This window comes from Oryx dammah, unplaced genomic scaffold, assembly GCF_014754425.2.
Source record: "Oryx dammah isolate SB20612 unplaced genomic scaffold, SCBI_Odam_1.1 HiC_scaffold_24, whole genome shotgun sequence".
In the NCBI taxonomy this organism is placed as follows: domain Eukaryota; kingdom Metazoa; phylum Chordata; class Mammalia; order Artiodactyla; family Bovidae; genus Oryx; species Oryx dammah.
Window position 1 is genome coordinate 69,651,634 of NW_024070208.1, and position 22,186 is coordinate 69,673,819.

General features: G+C 40.2%; 1 protein-coding gene across 1 annotated transcript in view; it reads left to right on the top strand.

The window, feature by feature from the left end:
* Window positions 1-22,186, top strand: part of LOC120883239 (multidrug resistance-associated protein 4-like) — a 236,405-nt gene that overhangs the window by 162,932 nt on the left and 51,287 nt on the right. Inside the window, exon 20 of the mRNA XM_040267267.1 lies at window positions 20,583-20,662. Coding sequence (XP_040123201.1) covers window positions 20,583-20,662 — 80 coding nt within the window. The remainder of the gene's footprint in view (window positions 1-20,582; window positions 20,663-22,186) is intronic.

Below are 22,186 nucleotides of genomic sequence, written 5' to 3' on the forward strand. Positions count from 1 at the left end.
GCAACAGTTAGAACTGGACATGGAACGAGACTGCTTCCAAATAGGAAAAGGAGTACGTCAAGGTTGTATATTGTCACCCTGCTTATTTAACTTCTAGCAGATTACATCATAAGAAACACTGGGCTGGAGGAAGCGCAAGCTGGAATCAAGATTGCTGTGAGAAATATCAATAGCCTCAGATATGCAGATGACACCACCATTATGTCAGAAAGTGAAGAAGAACTAAAGAGCCTCTTGATGAAAGTGAAAGAGAAGAGTGAAAAAGATGGCTTAAAGTTCAACATTTAGAAAATTAAATGCATGGCATCTGGTCCCATCACTTCATGGGAAATAGATGGAGAAACAGTGAAAACAATGAGAGACTTTATTTTTCTGGGCTCCAAAATCACTGCAGATGATGACTGCAGCCATGAAATTAAGACACTTACTCCTTAGGAGTATAGTTATGACCAACCTAAACAGCATATTAAAAAGCAGAGACGTTGCTTTGCCAACAAAGGTCCATCTAGTCAAGGCCTTGGGTTTTCCAGTGGTCATGTATGGATGTGAGAGTTGGACCGTGAAGAAAGCTGAGACTGAAGAATTGATGCTTTTGAAGTGTGGTGGTGGAGAAGACTCTTGAGAGTCCCTTGGACTGCAAGGAGATACACCCAGTCTATCCTAAAGTAAATCAGTGCTGAATATTTGTTGGAAAGACTGATGGTGAAGCTGAAACTCCAATATTTTGGCCACTGATGCGAAGAAGTGACTCATTTGAAAAGGCCCTGGTACTGGGAAAGATTGAAGGCGGGAGGCAAAGGGGATGACAGAGGATGAGATAGTTGGATGGCATCATCGGCTCAATGGACAAGAATTTGAGTAAACTCCTGGAGTTGGTGATGGATAGGGAGGCCTGGCGTGCTACAGTCCATAAGGTTGCAAAGAGCTGGACACGACTGAGTGACTGAACTGAACTGAACTGATGACCCAGCAATTCCATTCCTAGGCATATAGCCTGAGGAAACCAAAATTGAAAAAGACACATGTACCCCAATGTTCGTTCTGCACTATTTACAATAGCTAGAACAGGGAAGCAATCTAGATGTCCATTGACAGATGAATGGATAAAGAAGTTGTGATACATATACACAATGGAATATTACTCAGCCATAAAAAGGAATACATTTGGGTCAGTTCTAATGAGGTGGATGAACCTAGAGACAAATGAAGTAAGTCAGAAAGAGAAAGATAAATATCATATACTAATGCATATATATGGAATCTAGAAAAATGCTACCAAAGAATTTATTTGCAGGGCAGCAATGGAGAAACAGACATAGAGAACAGACTTATGGACATGGGGAGAGGGGAGGAGAGGGTGAGGTGTTTGGAGAGAGTAACATGGAAACTTACATTACCATATGTAAAAGAGATAGCCAACAGGAATTTGCTATATGTCTCAGGGAACTCAAACAGGAGCTCTGTATCAACCTAGAGGGGTGGGATTGGGAGGGAGATGCGAGGGAGGTTCAAGAGGGAGGAAACATATGTATACCTATGGCTGATTCATGTTGAGGTTTGACAGAAAACAACAAAATTCTGTAAAGCAATTATCCTTCAATTAAAAAATAAATTTAAAAAAAATATAAAAAAGCTTTGTAGCCCAATTTGTTCAATTTTTGAAATGTTGGTGTGTGACGTGCTGCCAGGTATTGTCCCGAGGAATTGGGCCCTTTCTGTTGATCAATGAGAGCTGCAGGCATTGCAGTTTTTGATGCATCTCATCAATTTGCTGAGCATACTTCTCAGATGTAATGGTTTTGCTGGGATTCAAAAATTAATGCATCAGATGGGCAGCAGACCACGAAACAGTGACCATGACCCTTTTTTGGTGTAAGTTTGGCTTTGGGAAGTGCTTTGGAGTGTCTTCTCAGTCCAGCCACTGAGCTGGTCATTGCTGGTTTTCATATAAAATCCAGTTTTGTCTCATGTCACAGTCCAATCAAGAAATTGTTCATTGTTGTTGCATAGAATAGACACTTCAAAACACTTTTTTTTGATATACAGTTAGCTCATGACACACCCATTTATTGAGCCTTTTTACCTTTCAAATGCTAAGTGACTGTAGAATTGTTGGTGTTGATTTTGGGGACAACTTGTGTAGTTGTAAAAGGATTAGCTTCAATGGTGCTCTTATTTGGTCGTTGTCAACTTCCGATGTCTGGCCATCATGCTCATCTTCAAGGCTCTCATCTCCTTTGCAAAACTACTTGAACCATCACTGCACTGTACATTCATTAGCAATTCCTGGGCCAGATGACTTGTTGATGTTGTGAGTTGTTTCCACTGCCTTAAGACCCATTTTAAACTCAAATAAGAAAACAGCTCGAATTTGCTTTTTTACTAACATTACTTCTATAGTCCAAAATATATAAAAAATAAATGGCAAGTAATAATTCATTAGCAAAAAACATAAAGCAAGAAATGAACCTTATAATGATGTATAACATAGCCACATTCATGTATTCCAATATCAAATGCCAAATTTCAACAATGCAAAACCGCAATTACTTTTGCACCAACCTAATATTTCTTGACATTCTTTGAGCAGGCACCATATTGATGACCTATTCTAACAGCAAAGATGAAGAAACTGTGGAGCTCGTAGACTTCTACAGCTCCCTCTCCTGTTCTTAGGTTCCTGTAAGTCGAATTAGTTTGTGTAGATGCAGGAAGTCCAGGCTGGACCACCTTCTTTAATGACTCCCTCATGTACACAAGAAAATACACCTGGATCTTCCAGGTACTGTGCAAGGGGGTGAGCAAAACTGGTCCAATGGAGAGGGTGTTCAGCGGAGCCCAGAGATGACCACTGGGCTGAAAAGGATCCTTGTGTACACGACAAGCAGTGTATATTTTCTTGACCCCTTTGGAGAGACTCTCCTCTTTTTTTTTGAATAGGCTGCTTGGATATAGATCACGCTTTTCATGAGGACAGTGGTTCCTTTATTGTTCTCCCCACCCCTCCACACTCCACTGGACTCAGAACCTGTCCTTGGCCCTCCACTGCCAGCTTCTGACTCTCTGCAGGGCTTTAAACCAATGGTCAATTCTCATAAAAATGATTAGATTCTAGGACTATCAGTGAAGCTAATCATGGACACATCTAAAGAAGCTCACAACACCGAAGATTTCATAGAACTCATCTGCTCTCACTTACCCTCAAGGTCAAGTGTGATATGGCCTGATATGTGGTCTGTTATTGCTGGTGCCTAAGATCACTTGAGTATATCATAAGAAACGCTGGACTGGAAGAAGCACAAGCTGGAATCAAGATTGCTGGGAGAAATATCAATAACCTCAGATATGCAGATGACACCACCCTTATGGCAGAAAGTGAAGAGGAACTAAAAAGCCTCTTGAGGAAAGTGAAAGAGGAGAGTGAAAAAGTTGGCTTAAAGCTCAACATTCAGAAAATGAAGATCATGGCATCCAGTCCCATCACTTCATGGGAAATAGATGGGGAAACAGTGGAAACAGTGTCAGACTTTATTTTGGGGGGGCTCCAAAATAACTGCAGATGGTGACTGCAGCCATGAAATGAAAAGACACTCCTTGGAAGAAAAGTTATGACCAGCCTAGATAGCATATTCAAAAGCAGAGACATTACTTTGCCAACAAAGGTCCGTCTAGTCAAGGCTATGGTTTTTCCAGTAGTCATGTATGGATGTAAGAGTTGGACTGTGAAGAAGGATGAGTGCTGAAGAATTGATGCTTTTGAACTGTGGTGTTGGAGAAGACTCTTGAGAGTCCCTTGGACTGCAAGGAGATCCAACGAATCCATTCTGTAGGAGATCAGCCCTGGGATTACTTTGGAAGGAATGATGCTAAAGCTGAAACTCCACTTTGGCCACCTCATGAGAAGAGTTGACTCATTGGAAAAGACTCTGATGCTGGGAGGGATTGGGGGCAGGAGGAGAAAGGAACGACAGAGGATGAGATGGCTGGATGGCATCACGGACTCGATGGACGTGAGTCTGAGTAAACTCCGGGAGTTGGTGATGGACAGAGAGGCCTGGCGTGCTGTGATTCATGGGGTCGCAAAGAGTCGGACACGACTGAGTGACTGAACTGAACTGAACTGAAGACCACTTGTGTGGTTAAAAAAAATTTAATAAATAATGGGGCTTAAAAAGATGCTACCTGCTACCTCACAGGTGAACCTCAAAAACCTTAGGCTGAATAAAAGAAGCCAGACTCAGAGTCAACATAAAATATGATCATTGTGAATTTGGATTTGATGAGAAGTTCAGTAACATCTTTCATGGTATTCTGTCTCATGAGCAAAATAGAGAAATGTAGACCATAATAGTTAAGAGGACCCTTATTGGTTCTCAGATACCATGGACTTCAAAGAGGCTACCTTCCTCCCCTCTCTTCCTCCACTCTTTCTACTACCTCCCTCCTCTCCTTAACACTTGATTTCCCTTCCCTCTTTCCCCCAATCTTTCTCTTGCTCTCCCCTCAACTCTACCTTTTTATACAAGTAAAGATAGTCATTGTAGAAAAACACCACAGAAAATTTAAATTGTACATATATATTGCAGGCTTATATTGTACATCTTTGATGCACTTTTAACCCCCTGGGATACATTCCTAGAAATGGAATTTCTGAGTGAGAAGGGATGTACTTTTAGAGTTGTTTATATGTATTACTTAATTGTTCCCCTAAATTTACCTGTGCTGTAGATGGGATTGATGTGGATTTTCATTATACCCATATTCAAAATGTGATCTGGCCTCCAGAATTTACCATGTTTGTCAGCTTTGTGACTGATTATGCAGGATGAAGGAGGTGGTGATTTTACTCCTGAGCACAAGGCATTAACTGGGACTGGCCATCTGAGTCTGGTCAAGAGGCAGCACCCGGGATAGGACCATGCCTTGTTAGAGATCTTTGAGGCACCAAGGAGTAGAGGCTTGAAAGGATATGATTCAATTCCTTCAAGTATTTGAAAGCCTGGCATATTGAGAGAAATTAGATTCACTTTGTGTGCTTATAAGGAGAGAATAAACATCAGAGTTTGATTCTTCCAGGAAGACAAGATTCAGTTTAGTGTGAGAAAGCCCTAACAGAATAGTCTGAAAATGGATTGGGTTCCCCTTGTTTACTGTGAATCCTTTTTCCCTCTGTATTCCTGGAGATATTCCAGTAGGGGCCATGTGTCCTGTGTCATTCAGATGAATAGTCATAGAATGTGTGTGAAGGGAGTTTATCATAAGTCTTTCACGTAGAGACCTTTGAGAGAACTTTAATACTGCAAGGCCATGAAGTTGGAATTACAACTCTGATTAAAACAATCTATCTCAAAGCCAGAGGAAATAAATATTCTGAAAAACTATCTGTTCTCTCTCTCTTTTTTTATCTTCTTTTTTAAAATTTATTTTAATTGGAGGCTAATTACTTTACAATATTGTGGGGGTTCTTTTGCCATTCATTCACATGAATCAGCCATGGGTGTACGTGTGTTCCCCATCCTGGCCCACCCTCCCACCTACCTCCCCATCCCATCCCTCAGGGTCATCCCAGTGCACCAGCCCTGAGCACCCTGCCTCATGCATGGAACTTGGATTGGCAACCTATTTCACATATGATAATATACATGTTTCAATGCTATTCTCTCAAATCATCCCGCCCTCTCCCTCTCCCACAGAGTCCAAAAGTCTGTTCTTCACATCTGTGTCTCTTTTGCTATCTCGCATATAGGGTCATCGTTACCATCTTTCTAAATTCCATATATATGCATTAATATACTGTATTGGTGTTTTTCTTTCTGACTTACTTCACTCTGTATAATAGGCTCCAGTTTCATCCACCTCATTAGAACCAATTCAAATGAATTCTTTTTAATAGCTGAGTAATATTCCACTGTGTATATGTACCACAGCTTTCTTATCCATTCGTCTGCTGATGGACATCTAGGTTGCTTCCTTGTCCTGGCTATTGGAAACAGTGCGGCGATGAACATTGGGGTACACGTGTCTCTTTCAATTCTGGTTTTCTTGGTGTGTATGCCCAGCAGTGTGATTGCTGGGTCATATGGCAGTTATATTTCCAGTTTTTAAAGGAAATCTCTACACTGTTCTCCATAGTGGCTGTACTAGTTTGCATTCCCACCAACAATGTAAGAGGGTTCCTTTTTCTCTGCACCCTCTCCAGCATTTATAATTTGTGGAATTTTTGACAGCAGCCATTGTGACCAGCATGAGATGGTACCTCACTGTGGTTTTGATTTGCATTTCTCTGATAGTGAGTGATGTTGAGCATCTTTTCATGTGTTTGTTAGCCATCTGTATATCTTCTTTGGAGAAATATCTGTTTAGTTCTTTGGCCCATTTTTTGATTGGGTTGCTTATTTTTCTGGAATTGAGCTGCAGGAGTTGCTTATATATTTTTGAAGTTAATTCTTTGTCAGTTGCTTCATTTGCTATTATTTTCTCCCATTCTGAAGGCTGTCTTTTCACCTTACTTATAGTTTCCTTTGTTGTGCAGGAGCTTTTAAGTTTAATTAGGTCCCAGTTGTTTACTGTTGCTTTTATTTCCATTACTCTGGGAAGTGGGTCATAGAGGATACCGCTATGATTTACATCAGAGTGTGTTTTGCCTATGTTTTCCTCTAGGAGTATTATAGTTTCTGGTCTTACATTTAGATCTTTAATCCATTTTGAGTTTATTTTTGTGTATGGTGTTAGAAAGTGTTCTAGTTTCATTCTTTTACAAGTGGTTGACCAGTTTTCCCAGCATCACTTGTTTAAGAGATTGTCTTTTCTCCATTGTATATTCTTGCCTCCTTTGTCAAAGATAAGGTGTCCATAGGTGTGTGGATTTATCTCTGGGCTTTCTATTTTGTTCCATTGATCTATGTTTCTGTCTGTGCCAGTACCATACTGTCTTGATGACTGTGGCTTTGTAGTAGAGCCTGAAGTCAGGCAGGTTGATTCCTCCAGTTCTATTTTCTATTCTTCTTTCTCAAGATTGCTTTGGCTATTTGAGTTTTTTTTTTTTGTATTTCCATACAAATTGTGAAATTATTTGTCCTAGTTCTCTGAAAAATACTGTTGGTAGCTTGATAGGGATTGCATTGAATCTATAGACTGCTTTGTGTAGTATACTCATTTTCACTATATTGATTCTTCCCATCCATGAGCATGGTATATTTCTTCATCTATTTGTGTCCTCTTTGATTTCTTTCCTCAGTATTTTATAGTTTTCTATATATAGGTCTTTATTTCTTTAGGTAGATTTATTCCTAAGTATTTTATTCTTTTCGTTGCAATGGTGAATGGAATCGTTTCCTTAATTTCTCTTTCTGTTTTCTCATTGTTAGTATATAGGAATGCTAGGGATTTCTGTATGTTAATTTTATAATCCTGCAACTTTACTATATTCATTGATTAGCTCTAGTAATTTTCTGGTGGTGTCTTTAGGGTTTTCTATGTAGAGGATCATGTCATGCAAACAGTGAGAATTGTACTTCTTCTTTCCAATCTGTATTTCTTTTATTTCTTTTTCTTCTCTGATTACTGTGGCTAAAACTTCCAAAACTATGTTGAATAGCAGTGGTGAGAGTGGGCATCCTAGTCTTGTTCCTGACTTTAGGGGAAATGCTTTCAATTTTTCACCATTGAGGATAATGTTTGCTGTGGGTTTATCACTATCTGTTCTCTTAATGTTTCTTAGTGCAAGAAGTAACTGTTAAACCTGCTGACCACACATTTTCTCCACTCAGCTGATTGGTGATAAGAGTTTAGTTGATATTTAGTTCAGTTTTTGTAGTTATTATGTGGAGAGATGGCTTTTCTCATTGGTTTCGTTTTTCTTATATTCTACAAATATAAATTACAATCTTTGCTAATCCTCAGTCTCTCAGATCTTAAGTTACTCACATCTGGTGAAATGTTAAAGGGGTGGTTTTCATGTACTGTTAATCTCTGGGTAGACTTTTCATCTTTAAAAAAATTTCATCATTGCTTTGAACACTTTTTAAGCTGAATTGTATTTACAGTGTTTCCAAATCCTGCCTATGTTAAACAGTTGTACTCTTCCACTGATGAAACTATATGCATGTAAACTGTATCTTTAACACTTTTTGACATACATTTCCCTTATTTTGGTATTATTACTTTGAGAAGTTAAAAGATGACCATGCAGGGCTTCCCTGGTGGTCTAGTGGTTAAGAATCCACCTGACAATGCAGGGATAACTGGTTCAATCCCTGGCCTGGGAAGATTCCACATGCCAAAGGGTAGCTAAGTCCATGTACCACAATTCCTGAAGCCTGTGTGACTAAAGCCCATGCTCAGCAACAAGAGAAACCACCGCGCTGCAACTAGAGAAAGCCCATGTGCAGCAATGGAGATCCAGCACAGCCAAAAGTTAAATAAATAAATAAATGTTTTAAAAAAAAAGACTATGTAGGTCACAAAATTCTCTAGAATATTTGAAAAATAACCCATTTGATTTTAATGTTCCTAAAGCAGAACAGATTAAATAACCCAACCTCTTGCCCCTTGAAGTGTGGTGTGGGAAACAGCAGAAAGGGTGTCGTGTGGTAGCTTGGAGGAAATGCAGACTCTCTGGCTCCCCCAGCACTCCTGAGTCAGAATCTGCATTTTACCAAGTGGACCCTCCTACAGTGCCTGGTGGACTTTCCCAGGGGAAGTGATGCTGCAGAACCTGGGGGTCAGAATCATCATCTCACCTTGGTGGTTGACTGCCTCGTAACTTACCTGGCATCTTAACTGGGTTCTTTCACCCGCAAGAGCCTATTTAATCCTGAGAATCACCCTCTAAAGCAGGCATTCTTACAATATCAGAAAAATTGTCACCAGATCTGCCAAAGGTGTCACTAAAAGACAGTTTCTGCATCTGTATTTCCTAAGTCTGAGATGGGAAAATTGAGGCCCAGTCTGTAATGCTGGCCTGGCCAAAGGTGAAAGCCTCCAGTGACTCCAGTTCCTGGTGTGGGCACACCCTGTGCTTCTGGTGAGCCACCCACCCGGTGGACAACAGAAGAGCCTCACATCCCAGCAGCAGTGGAAACTCAACCCTCAACCACTGCTCATTCACTGTCCTGTTGTGGGTTGATGTGAAGGGCCTTGGGAGGAAGTCATCTGTGACTGAGGTCAGGAAGAGCAGATAGAGGTCCCACATCTCACCTGCAGGCTGGCTTCCTGAAGCTTCAATTACAAATGAAGCTCAGATGGGTAGATAAACACATTTCCCAGGGTAGATAAACACATTTCCTTGGATATGCCAAAATTGATTGTGTGTATGTATGTATTTTGGAGAAGGCAATGGCAACCCACTCCAGTACTCTTGCCTGGAAAATCCCATGGATGCAGAAGCCTGTTAGGCTGCAGTCCGCGGGGTCGCTAGGAGTCAGACATGACTGAGCGACTTCACTTTCACTTTTCACTTTCATGCGTTGGAGAGGGAAATGGCAACCCACTCCAATGTTCTTGCCTGGAGAATCCAAGGGACGGAGGAGCCTGGTGGGCTGCAGTCTCTGGGGTCTCACAGAGTCGGACACGACTGAAGCAACTTAGCAGCGGCAGCAGCATATATGTATTTGTGTAGCTTCAGCGTTGTTTGAATTAAATCATTAAAAGCAGTAGATATTAGAAATTCTCATCTTCCATTTCTGCAGCATTTAGGATATACTATTTTAGTGGATTTTGAGAAGGCAAATAAATCAATGATAAGAAGCACTTGGAATGAAGCCTTAGATGGGATGGTTCTAAAAGGAGGGAACATTCTAAAATCCATCAACCCTTCCACAAGATTCCCCTTCCTTCCCCCTGCCATTCTTTTAAAAACCAACGGCTAATTTCAATCCCACCCTCTTCTATTTTGTGGTATTTGGTTTCTTTTTAAGTATTATCCTATTTTCTCCTTCTTTACCACTGACATCAGCTTATTTCATATGATTCTGAAATATATTAAATAAATATGCATTTAAAATATTATTTTATTTGAACATGAATTGTCTTTTTTTGTTCTTTTTTAAAATATAAATTTATTTATTTTAATTGGAGGCTAATTACTTTACAATATTGTATTGGTTTTGCCATACATCAACATGAATCCACCACGGGTGTACACGTGTTCCCCATCCTGAAGCCCCTCCCACATCCCTTCCCATACCATCCCATTGGGTCACTCCAGTGCACCAGCCCCGAGCATCCTGTATCATGCATTGAACCTGGACTGGCAATTCATATCACATATGATATTATACATGTTTCAATGCCATTCTCCCATATCATCCCACCCTCGCCATCTCCCACAGAGTCCATAAGACTGTTTTACACGTCTGTGCCTCTTTTGCTGTCTCACCTACAGGGTTATCATTACCATCTTTCTAAATACCATATATATGGGCTAGTATACTTAAAGCTCAACATTGAGAAAACGAAGATCATGGCATCTGGTCCTATCATTTCATGGGAAATAGATGGGGAAACAGTGGAAACCGTGTCCAAATTCAGACTTAAATTGAAGAAAGTATGGAAAACCACTAGACCATTCAGGTATGACCTAAATCAAATCCCTTATGATTATACAATGGAAGTGAGAAATAGATTTAAGGGACTAGATCTGATAGATAGAGTGCTTGATGAACTATGGAATGAGGTTCGTGACATTGTACAGAGACAGGGATCAAGAAAATCCATTTGGAAATGAAATGCAAAAAAGCAAAATGGCTGTCTGGAGAGGACTTACAAATAGCCGTGAAAAGAAGAGAGGCGAATAACAAAGGAGAAAAAGAAAGATATAAGCATCTGAATGCAGAGTTCCAAAGAATAGCAAGAAGAGGTAAGAAAGCCTTCTTCAGCAATCAATGCAAAGAAATAGAGGAAAAAAAACAGAATGGGAAAGACTAGAGATCTCTTCAAGAAAATTAGAGATACCAAGGGAACATTTCATGAAAAGATGGGCTCATTAAAGGACAGAAATGGTCTGGACCTAACAGAAGCAGAAGATATTAAGAAGAGGTGGCAAGAATACACAGAAGAACTGTACAAAAAAGATCTTCACAACCCAGATAATCACGATGGTGTGATCACTCATATAGAGCCAGACATCCTGGAATGTGAAGTCAAGTGGGCCTTAGAAAACATCACTGCGAACAAAGCTAGTGGAGGTGATGGAATTCCAGTTGAGCTATTTCAAATCCTGAAAGATGATGCTGTGAAAGTCCTGCACTCAATATGCCAGCAAATTTGGAAAACTCAGCAGTGACCACAGGACTGGAAAAGTCAGTTTTCATTCCAATCCCAAAGAAAGGCAACGCCAAAGAATGCTCAAACTACCACACAATTACACTCATCTCACACGCTAGTAAGGTAATACTCAAAATTCTCCAAGCCAGGTTTCAGCAATACATGAACCATGAACTTCCGGATGTTCAAGCTGGTTTCAGAAAAGGGAGAGGAACCAGAAATCAAATTGCCAACATCTGCTGGATCATGGAAAAAGCAAGAGAGCTCCAGAAAAACATCTATTTCTGCTTTATTGACTATGCCAAAGCCTTTGACTGTGTGGATCAGAATAAACTGGAAAATTCTGAAAGAGATGGGAATACCAGACCACCTGACCTGCCTCTTGAGAAATCTGTATGCAGGTTAGAAAGCAACAGTTAGAACTGGATATGGAACAAGAGACTGGTTCCAAATAGGAAAAGGAGTACATCAAGGCTGTATATTGTCACCCTGCTTATTTAACTTCTATGCAGAGTACATCAGGAGAAACGCTGGACTGGAAGAAACACAAGCTGGAATCAAGATGGCTGTGAGAAATATCAATAACCTCAAATATGCAGATGACACCACCCTTATGGCAAAAAGTGAAGAGGAACTAAAAAGCCTCTTGATGAAAGTGAAAGAGGAGAGTGAAAAAGTTGGCTTAAAGCTCAACATTCAGAAAACGAAGATCATGGCATCTGGTCCCATCATTTCATGGGAAATAGATGGGGAAACAGTGGAAACAGTGTCAGACTTTATTTTTGGGGGCTCCAGAATCACTGCAGATGGTGAGTGCAGCCATGAAATTAAAAGACACTTACTCCTTGGAAGAAAAGTTATGACCAACCTAGATAGCATATTCAAAAGCAAAGACATTACTTTGCCAACAAAGGTCCATCTAGTCAAGGCTATGGTTTTTCCAGTGGTCATGTATGGATGTGAGTTGGACTGTGAAGAAGGCTGGGTGCCGAAGAATTGATGCTTTTGAACTGTGGTGTTGGAGAAGACTCTTGAGAGTCCCTTGGACTGCAAGGAGATCCAACCAGTCCATTCTGAAGGAGATCAGCCCTGGGATTTCTTTGGAAGGAATGATGCTAAAGCTGAAACTCCAGTACTTTGGCCACCTCATGAGAAGAGTTGACTCATTGGAAAAGACTCTGATGCTGAGTGAACACCGGGAGTTGGTGATGGACAGGGAGGCCTGGCGTGCTGCAATTCATGGGGTCACAAAGAGTGGGACATGACTGAGCGACTAAACTGAATTGAACTGAACTCCTTGGAAGGAAAGTTATGACCAACCTAGATAGCATATTGAAAAGCAGAGACGTTACTTTGCCAACAAAGGTCCATCTAGTCAAGGCTATGATTTTTCCAGTGTTCATGTATGGATGTGAGAGTTGGACTGTGAAGAAAGCTGAGCACTGAAGAATTGATGCTTTTGAACTGTGGTGTTGGAGAAGACCTGAGAGTCCCTTGGACTGCAAGGAGATCCAACCAGTCCATTCTGAAGGAGATCAGCCTTGGGATTTCCTTGGAAGGAATGATGCTAAAGCTGAAACTCCAGTACTTTGGCCACCTCATGTGAAGAGCTGACTCATTGGAAAAGACTGATGCTGGGAGGGATTGGGGGCAGAAGGAGAACGGCACGACAGAGGATGAGATGGCTGAATGGCATCACTGATTCAATGGACGTGAGTCTGAATGAACTCCAGGAGTTGGTGATGGGCAGGAAGGCCTGGCGTACTGCGATTCACGTGGTCGCAAAGAATCGGACATGACTGAATGACTGAACTGAACTGACACTGTATTGGTGTTTTTCTTTCTGGCTTACTTCACTCTGTATAATGGGTCCAGTTTCATCCAGCTCATTAGAACTGATTCAAATGTATTCTTTTTAATAGCTGAGTAATACTCCATTGTGTATAGGTACCACAGCTTTCTTATCCATTCATCTGCTGATGGACATGTAGGTTGCTTCTGTGCCCTGGCTAGTATAAACAGTGCTGCAATGAACATTGGAGTACACGTGTCTCTTTCAATTCTGGTTTCCTCAGTCTGTATGCCCAGCAGTGGGATTGCTGTGTTGTATGGCAGTTCTATTTCCAGGTTTTTAAGCATCTCCACACTGTTCTCCTAGGGGCTGTACTAGTTTGCATTCCCACCAACAATGTAAGAGGTTCCCTTTATCCACACCCTCTCCAGCATTCATTGCTTGTAGACTTTTGGATAGCAGCCATCCTGACTGGTGTGAAATGGTACCTCATGGTGGTTTTGATTTACATTTTTCTTATAATGAGTGATGTTGAGCATCTTTTCATGTGTTTGTTAGCCATCTGTATGTCTTCTTTGGAGAAATGTCTGTTTAGTTCTTTGGCCCATTTTTTGATTGGGTCGTTTGTTTTTCTGGAATTGAGCTGCAGGAGCTGCTTGTATATTTCTTAGATTAATCCTTTGTCAGTTGCTTCATTTGCTATTATTTTCTCCCATTCTGAAGGTTGTCTTTTCACCTTACTTATAGTTTCCTTTGTTGTGCAGAAGCTTTTAAGTTTAATTAGGTCCCATTTGTTTATTTTTGCTTTTATTTCCAATATTCTGGGAGGTGGGTCATAGAGGATCCTGCTGTGGTTTATGTCGGACAGTGTTTTGCCTATGTTCTCCTCTAGGAGTTTTATGGTCTGGTCTTACATTTAGATATTTAATCCATTTTGGGTTTATTTTGTGTATGGTGTTAGAAAGTGTTCTAATTTCATTTTTTTACAAGTGGTTGACCAGTTTTCCCAGCATCACTTGTTTAAGAGATTGTCTTTTCTCCATTGTATATTCTTGTCTCCTTTGTCAAAGATAAGGTGTCCATAGGTGTGTGGTTTATCCCTGGGCTTTCTATTTTGTTCCATTGATCTATGTTTCTGTCTTTGTGCCAGTATCATACTGTCTTGATGACTGTGGCTTTGTAGTAGAGCCTTAAGTCAGGCAGGTTGATTCCTCCAGTTCCATTCTTCTTTTACAAGATTGCTTTGGCTCTTTAAGGTTTTCTGTATTTCCATACAAATTGTGAAGTTATTTGTTCTAGCTCTGTGAAAAATACCATTGGTAGCTTGATAGGGATTGCATTGAATCTATAGATTGCTTGGGGTAGTATACTCATTTTCACTATGTTGATTTTTCTGATCCATGAACATGGTGTATTTCTCCATCTCTTTGTGTCCTCTTTGATTTCTTTCACCAGTGTCTTATAGTTTTCTATATGTAGGTCTTTTGTTTCTTTAGGTAGATATATTCCTAAATATTTAATTCTTTTCATTACAATGGTGAATGGAATTGTTTCCTTAATTTCTCTATTTTCTCATTATTAGTGTATAGGAATGCAAGGGATTTCTGTGTGTTGATTTTATATCCTGCTACTTTACTGTATTCATTGATTAGCTCTAATAATTTTCTGGTGGAGGCTTTAAGGTTTTCTATGTAGAGGATCATTTCATGTGCAAACAGTGAGAGTTTTATGTCTTCTTTTCCAATTTTGATTCATTTTATTTCTTTTTCTTCTCTGATTGCTGTGGCCAAAACATCCAAAACTATGTTGAATGGTAGTGGTAAAAGTGAGCACCCTTGTCTTGTTCCTGACTTTAGGGGAAATGCTTTCAATTTTTCACCATTAAAGATAATGTTTGCTATGGGTTTGTCATATATAGCTTTTATTATGTTGAGGTATGTTCCTTCTATTCCTGATTTCTGGAGAGTTTTTTTTTTTTTTAATCATAAATGGATGTTGAATTTTGTCAAAGGCTTTCTCTGCATCTATTGAGATAATCATATGGCTTTTATTTTTCAATTTGTTAATGTGGTATATTACATTGATTGATGTGCAGATATTGAAGAATCCTTGTATCCCTGGGATAAAGCCCACTTGGTCATGATGTATGATCTTTTTAATGTGTTGGATTCTGATTGCTAGAATTTTGTTAAGGATTTTTGCATCTATGTTCATCAGTGATATTGGCCTGTAGTTTTCTTTTTTTGTGGCATCTTTGTCAGGTTTTTGTATTAGGGCAATGGTGGCCTCATAGAATGAGTTTGGAAGTTTACCTTCCTCTGCAATTTTCTGGAAGAGTTTGAGTAGGATAGGTGTTAGTTCTTCTCTAAATTTTTGGTAGAATTCAGCTGTGAAGCAGTCTGGACCTGGGCTTTTGTTTGCTGGAAGATTTCTGATTACAGTTTCAATTTCCGTGCTTGTGATGGGTCTGTTAAGATTTTCTATTTCTTCCTGGTTCAGTTTTGGAAAGTTTTACTTTTCTAAGAAATTGTCCATTTCTTCTACGTTGTCCATTTTGTTGGCATAAATTGCTGATAGTAGTCTCTTATGATCCTTTGTATTTCTGTGTTGTCTGTTGTGATCTCTCCATTTTCATTTCTAATTTTATTGATTTGATTTTTCTCCCGTTGCTTCTTGATGAGTCTGACTAATGGGTTGTCAATTTTATTTATCCTCTCAAAGAACAAGCTTTTGGCTTTGTCAATTTTTGCTAGGGTCTCTTTTGTTTCTTTTGCATTTATTTCTGCCCTAATTTTTAAGATTTCTTTCTTTCTACTAACCCTGGGGTTCTTCATTTCCTCCTTTTCTAGTTGCTTTAGATGTAGAGTTAGATTATTTATTTGACTTTTTTCTTGTTTCTTGAGGTAAGCCTGTATTGCTATGAATCTTCCTCTTAGAACTGCTTTTATAGTGTCCCACAGGTTTTGGGTTGTTGTGTTTTCATTTTCATTCGTTTCTGTGCATATTTAATTTCTCTTTTGATTTCTTCTATGATTTGTTGGTTATTCAGCAGCGTGTTGTTCAGCCTCCATATATTGGTATTTTTAATAGTTTTTCTCCTGTAATTGAGATCTAATCTTACTGCATTGTGGTCAGAAAAGATTCTTGGAATGATTTCAAGTTTTTTGAATTTACCAAGGCTAGATTTATGATCCAGGATGAAATCTATCCTGGAGAAGGTTCCGTGTGGGCTTGAGAAAAAGGTGAAATTCATTGTTTTGGGGTGAAATGTCCTATAGATATCAATTAGATCTAACTGGTCTATTGTGTCATTTACAGTTTGTGTTTCCTTGTTAATTTTCTGTTTAGTTGATCTATCCATAGGTGTGAGTGGGGTATTAATGTCTCCCACTATTATTGCATTATTGTTAATTTCCCCTTTCATATTTGTTAGCATTTGTCTTACATATTGCAGTGCTCCTATGTTGGGTGCATATATATTTATAATTGTTATATTGTCTTCTTGGATTGATCCTTTGGTCATTATGTTGTGTCCTTCTTTGTCTCTTTTCACAGCCTTTGTTTTAAAGTCTATTTTACCTGATATGAGTATTGCTACTCCTGCTTTCATTTCATCTCTATTTGCGTGGAATATAATTTTCCAGCCCTTCACTTTCAGTCTGTATTTGTCCCTTGTTTTGAGGTGGGTCTCTTGTAGACAACATATATAGGGGTCTTGTTTTTGTATCCATTCAGCCAGTCTTTGTCTTCTGGGTGGGGCATTCAACCCATTTACATTTACGGTAATTATTGATAAGTATGATCCTGTTGCCATTTACTTTATTGTTTTGGGTTCGAGTTTATACACCCTTTCTGTGTTTCATGTCTAGAGAAGATCCTTTAGCATTTGTTGGAGGCTGGTTTGGTGGTGCTGAATTCTCTCAGCTTTTGTCTGTCTGTAAAGCTTTTGATTTCTCCTTCATATTTGAATGAGATCCTTGCTGGGTGCAGTAATCTGGGCTGTAGGTTATTTTCTTTCATCAATTTAAGTATGTCCTGCCATTTCCTCCTGTCCTGAAGAGTTTCTATTGAAAGATCAGCTGTTATCCTTATGGGAATCCCCTTGTGTGTTATTTGTTGTTTTTCCCTTGCTGCTTTTAATGTTTGTTCTTTGTGTTTGATCTTTGTTAATTTGATTAATATGTGTCTTGTGGTGTTCTGCCTTAGGTTTATCCTGTTTGAGACTCTGGGTTTCTTGGACTTGGGTGATTATTTCCTTCCCCATTTTAGGGAAATTTTCAAGTATTATCTCCTCAAGTATTTTCTCATGGTCTTTCTTTTTGTCTTCTTTTCTGGGACTCCCATAATTCGAATGTTGGGATGTTTAACATTGTCCCAGAGGTCTCTGAGATTGTCCTCACTTCTTTTAATTAGTTTTTCTTTTTCCTCTCTGATTCATTTATTTCTGCCATTCTCTCTTCTACCTCACTAATCCTATCTTCTGCCTCTGTTATTCTACTGTTGGTTCCCTCCAGAGTGTTTTTTATCTCATTTATTTCATTATTCATTTTATATTGGCTCTTTTTAAATTTCTCCTAGGTCCTTGTTAAACCTTTCATGCATCTTCTCAATCCTTGTCTCCAGGCTGTTTATCTGTGATTCCATTTTGTTCTCAAGATTTTGGATCATTTTCACTATCATTATTCAGAATTATTTCTCAGGTAGATTCCATATCTCTTCCTCTTTTGTTTGGTTTGGTGGGCATTTCTCCTGTTCCTTTACCTGCTGGGTATTCCTCTGTCTCTTCATCTTGTTTATATTACTGCATTTGGGGTGGCGTTTCTGTATTCTGGCCGTTTGTGGAGTTCTCTTTATTGTGGAGTTTCCTCACCGTGAGTCGGGTTCTATGGGTGGCTTGTCAAGGTTTCCTGGTTAGGGAAGCTTGTGTTGGTGTTCTTGTGGGTGGAGCTGGATTTCTTCTCTCTGGAGTGCAGTGAAGTGTCCAGTAATGAGTTATGAGATGTCAATGGGTTTGGAGTGATTTTGGGCAAGCTGTATATTGAAGCTCAGGGCTGTGTTCCTGTGTTGCTGGAGAATTTGCCTGGTATGTCTTGCTCTGGAACTTGTTGGCCCTTGGGTGGTGCTTGGTTTCAGTGTAGGTATGGAGGTGTTTGATGAGCTCCTGTCGATTAATGTTCTCTGGAGTCAGGAGTTTTCTGGTGTTCTCAGGATTTGGACTTAAGCCTCCTGTTTCTGGTTTTCAGTCTTATTTTTACAGTAGCCTCAAGACTTCTCCATCTATACAGCTCTGATGATAAAACATCTAAGTTAATGATGAAATGTTTCTCCACAGTGAGGAACACCTGGAGAGGTACACAGAGTTACAGGAGAAAAGAAGAGGGAGGAGGGAGATAGAGGTGACCCGGATGAAATGAGGTGGAATCAAAAGAGGAGAGAGCAAGCTAGCCAGTAATCAATTCCCTATGTGGTCTCCACAGTCTGGATCCCTCAGAGATGTTCATGGAGTTACACAGAGAAGAGAAGAGGGAGGAAGGAGACAGAGGTGGCCAGGAGGATAAAAGAGGGGAATCAAAAGGAGAGAGACAGATCCAGTCAGGAATTAGTTCTCTAAGTGTTCTCCACAGTCCAGAACACAAAGAGATTCACAGAGTTGGGTAGAGAAGAGTAGCGGGAGGGAGAAGATAGAGGCGACCTGTTGGAGAAAAGGGAGAGTCCAAAGGGGGAGAGAGCAATCAGGCCAGTGATCTTGCTCTCAAGTAAAAATGGGTAATGAAGATTGGGTTCTTAAAGGTACAAAATTGATAACAAATATCAAAAAGCAAATATTAAAAATCTAGAGTAGAGGTTGGATTTTCAAAAATACGATATTAAAGAAAAAAAGCAAAGTCACAAGAATTATTTAAGAAAATATATATGAAGTTTAATTTAAAAAATAGGGTCTCTCTTCTTTTTTTTTTGCAAACAATAGTAGGCTATAAAAATGAAAATTAAAGGAGTAATGGATGACTTAGAAATTAAAAAAAAATAAAGAATGATAGTAAAAATATTAAAAATATATCTAGGACTTTCTCTGGTGTTGTTGTGGGCAGTGTGGGGTCAGTTCATTTTCAGATAGTTCCTTGATCTGGCTTGTATTTCTCAAGATCTATAGGCCCCTTCCTATGTAGTTGGTACTAACTACAGTGTTTTAATCTATTGCACCTGTCTCTTCCAAGGCGGTTCCCTCTGTTTTAGCTTCTTCTGTTTGCTGGTCTGTTCATTGTCTAATTTCCACCCTGGCACAATGAGGTGGTGGTGGACACTTTTTTAGGCTCAGTTGTTCAGCCGTACTGTGGGGAGTGAGGGACGCTGCAGACGAATAAAACTGGCTCATGCTCGCAGTGTCTTGGCCATATTGGGTTTGCCCCCACTCACTGAGTGTGTGCTTTCCCTGTCTACACTGCTTAGGCTCTAGGTTGCTCTGCCGGGAACTGTCTGAGGCCGGCCCTGGGTTGTGTGTACTTCCCAGGTCTAAGCCCCTCAGGTTCAGGTACTCAGGTAATCCTCAGAGGTGCAGACTCGGTTGGGCCTGCGTTTTGTGCCCTTCCCAGTTCCGAGCAGCTCAGGTGACCAGGTATTTGGCAAGCATGGTTGCTGTGACTTATCACCTCCCCCATCCCTGCTACTCGGTTTTCTGGGTGTACAACCAGAGCACCTTCTCAGGTGGATGTTGACCGTCTAGAATCACAAGAAGTCTTGGTTAGAACAAAGCCTGCTTGCAGTTTGGTAGATAATGCCTCTTTGGGGCCATGAATGCCTCCTTCTGGCTCTGGCTACCCTCGCCTGCTTGTCACCAGGCAGGGGGATGGGCCGGGCTAGCTCTGCTCAGTTCTTTGTTCTGCGAGCGGGCCTGGTGGTGTCTTAGGTTAGGGCTTTTCACGTGGTAGCTATCCCACAGTCTGGTTTGCTATCCCAAGTTAGTTCCCTCAGATTGCCCTTTGGGCATTCCGCCCCGGTCCTTACTCTAAGCAATGCAGCCCACACCTCCCTGCCCAGCCCCTACTTGCTAGTGGTGGATGCAGGTGTCTGCACTGCTTCTCCGCTGGGGGAGTTACTGTTGGGCATGTAATCTGTGGGTTTTAATTATTTATTTATTTTTCCTCCTGGTTATGTTGCCCTCTGTGGTTCCAAGGCTCGCCACAAACTCGGTAGTGAGTGTGTTTCCTGGTGTTTGGAAACTTCTCTCTTTTTAAAGACTCCCTTCCCAGGATGGAGCTCCATCCCTACCTCTTTTTTCTCTCTTCTTATCTTTTATATTTTTTCCTACCTCCTTTTGAAGACAATGGGCTGCTTTTCTGGGTGCCTGATGTCCTCTGCTGGCATTCAGAAGTTGTTTTGTGGAATTTACTCAGTGTTCAAATGTTCTTTTGATGAATTTGTGGGGGAGGAAGTGGTCTCTCCATCCTATTCCTCCACCAACTTGAATTGTTTGTCTTAAAGGGCCTGTCTGGATAAAAGAGTAATTTCTCATATCCTGTTCTTACAGGAAGAATTTTAAACCGCTTCTCCAAAGACATTGGGCAAATGGATGACTCACTGCCTTCATCATTTCAAAAGTTTATCCAGGTAATGTATCAGTCCTGTCAGAGTTCTCACACGAACAACAGAGAGCCTGATTCTCAAGGCCTTTTCACAGGGGTTGAGGGCAGGCCTTTCAGCCTCGTGTTGTGTCCTTTAATCTTAAATAAATGCTGTTTGTGAGAGAAAGGTGTGGCTGTGATTGGGAGGCTGAGTTAACATGAATAACACCTGGGACAGGAATGGCTACTCTGTCGTGTCAGGGTTGGTCTGAAGCAGCGACATGCTGGATAAGTGGTTCTCCTTCTGCCTTCCAGGTGTCTGATGTGGATTCCCTTTACTGTAAGCATATTTCATAATAGAAACAAGTACCTCTCATGAAAAGATAGCCAAGATGAACTAAATTATGCATTGTATTACCATAAAGGACAAATATTTACTATACCTTTTTTCTGATAAAGCATGTGTTACAAAGAAAAGATTAATAATAATAAGGTGACCAATAATACTTGAACAAAAACAGTCATTGTTGTTCACTCACTAAGTTGTGTCTGACTCTTTGCAACCCCATGGACTGTAGCACACTAGGCTTCCTTGTCCTTCACTATCTCCCATAGTTTGCTCAAGCTCATGTCCATTGAGTTGGTGATGCCTTCCAACCATCTCATCCTCTGTCACCCCATTCTCCTTCTGTCTTCAATCTTTCCCAGCATCAGGATCTTTTCCAATGAGTTGGCTCTTTGCATTAGGTGCTTAAAGTTTTTGAGCTTCAGCATCAGTCCTTCCAATGAATATTCAGGGTTGATTTCCTTTAAGATTGACTAATTTGATCCCCTTGCAGTCCAAGGGACTCTCAAGAGCCTTCTCTAATGTTGCACTTCAAGGGCAAAAATTCTTTAGTGCTCAGGCTGCTTTATGGTCCAACTCTCATATCCATGCATGACTACTGGAAAAATCATAGATTTGACTATATAGATCTTTGTTGGCAAAGTGATGTCTTTGCTTTTTATTTATTTTGGTCTTTTTTTTTTTTTTTTTGTCTTTGCTTTTTAATGTGCTGTCTAGGTTAGTCATAGCTTTTCTTCCAAGGAGCAAACGTCTTTTAATTTCATGGCTGCAGTCACTGTCTGCAGTGATTTTGGAGCCCAAGAAAATAAAAGTCTTGTTACTGCTTCCTTTTCCCCCCCTTTTATTTGTCACGAAGTGTTAGAACTGGATGCCCTGGTGTTTTTTGAATATTGAGTTTTAACACATCTTTTTCACTCTCCTCTTTCACACTCATCAAGAGGGTCTGCCATGCTGGGTTGGTCATAAAAGGCCCTCACCTGGGGACAGCCAGGCTATTGAAATTGGTGAATATTGTCCAATAAAATAATGTGACTCTACTAAAAAACTGTAATTTGGATTTTTTATAATTGACATTTCAGATCATTTTTCCTGACAGCTACTGATGGCAAACCTAATGACTTAAGATCACACACAGAAGGAAGGACCGCTCCCCATGAGAAAAGGGTATAGCAAGGTGGGATGCATTAGTTAATCCTATGGCTGTAAGAAATTGTTCAACTGAAA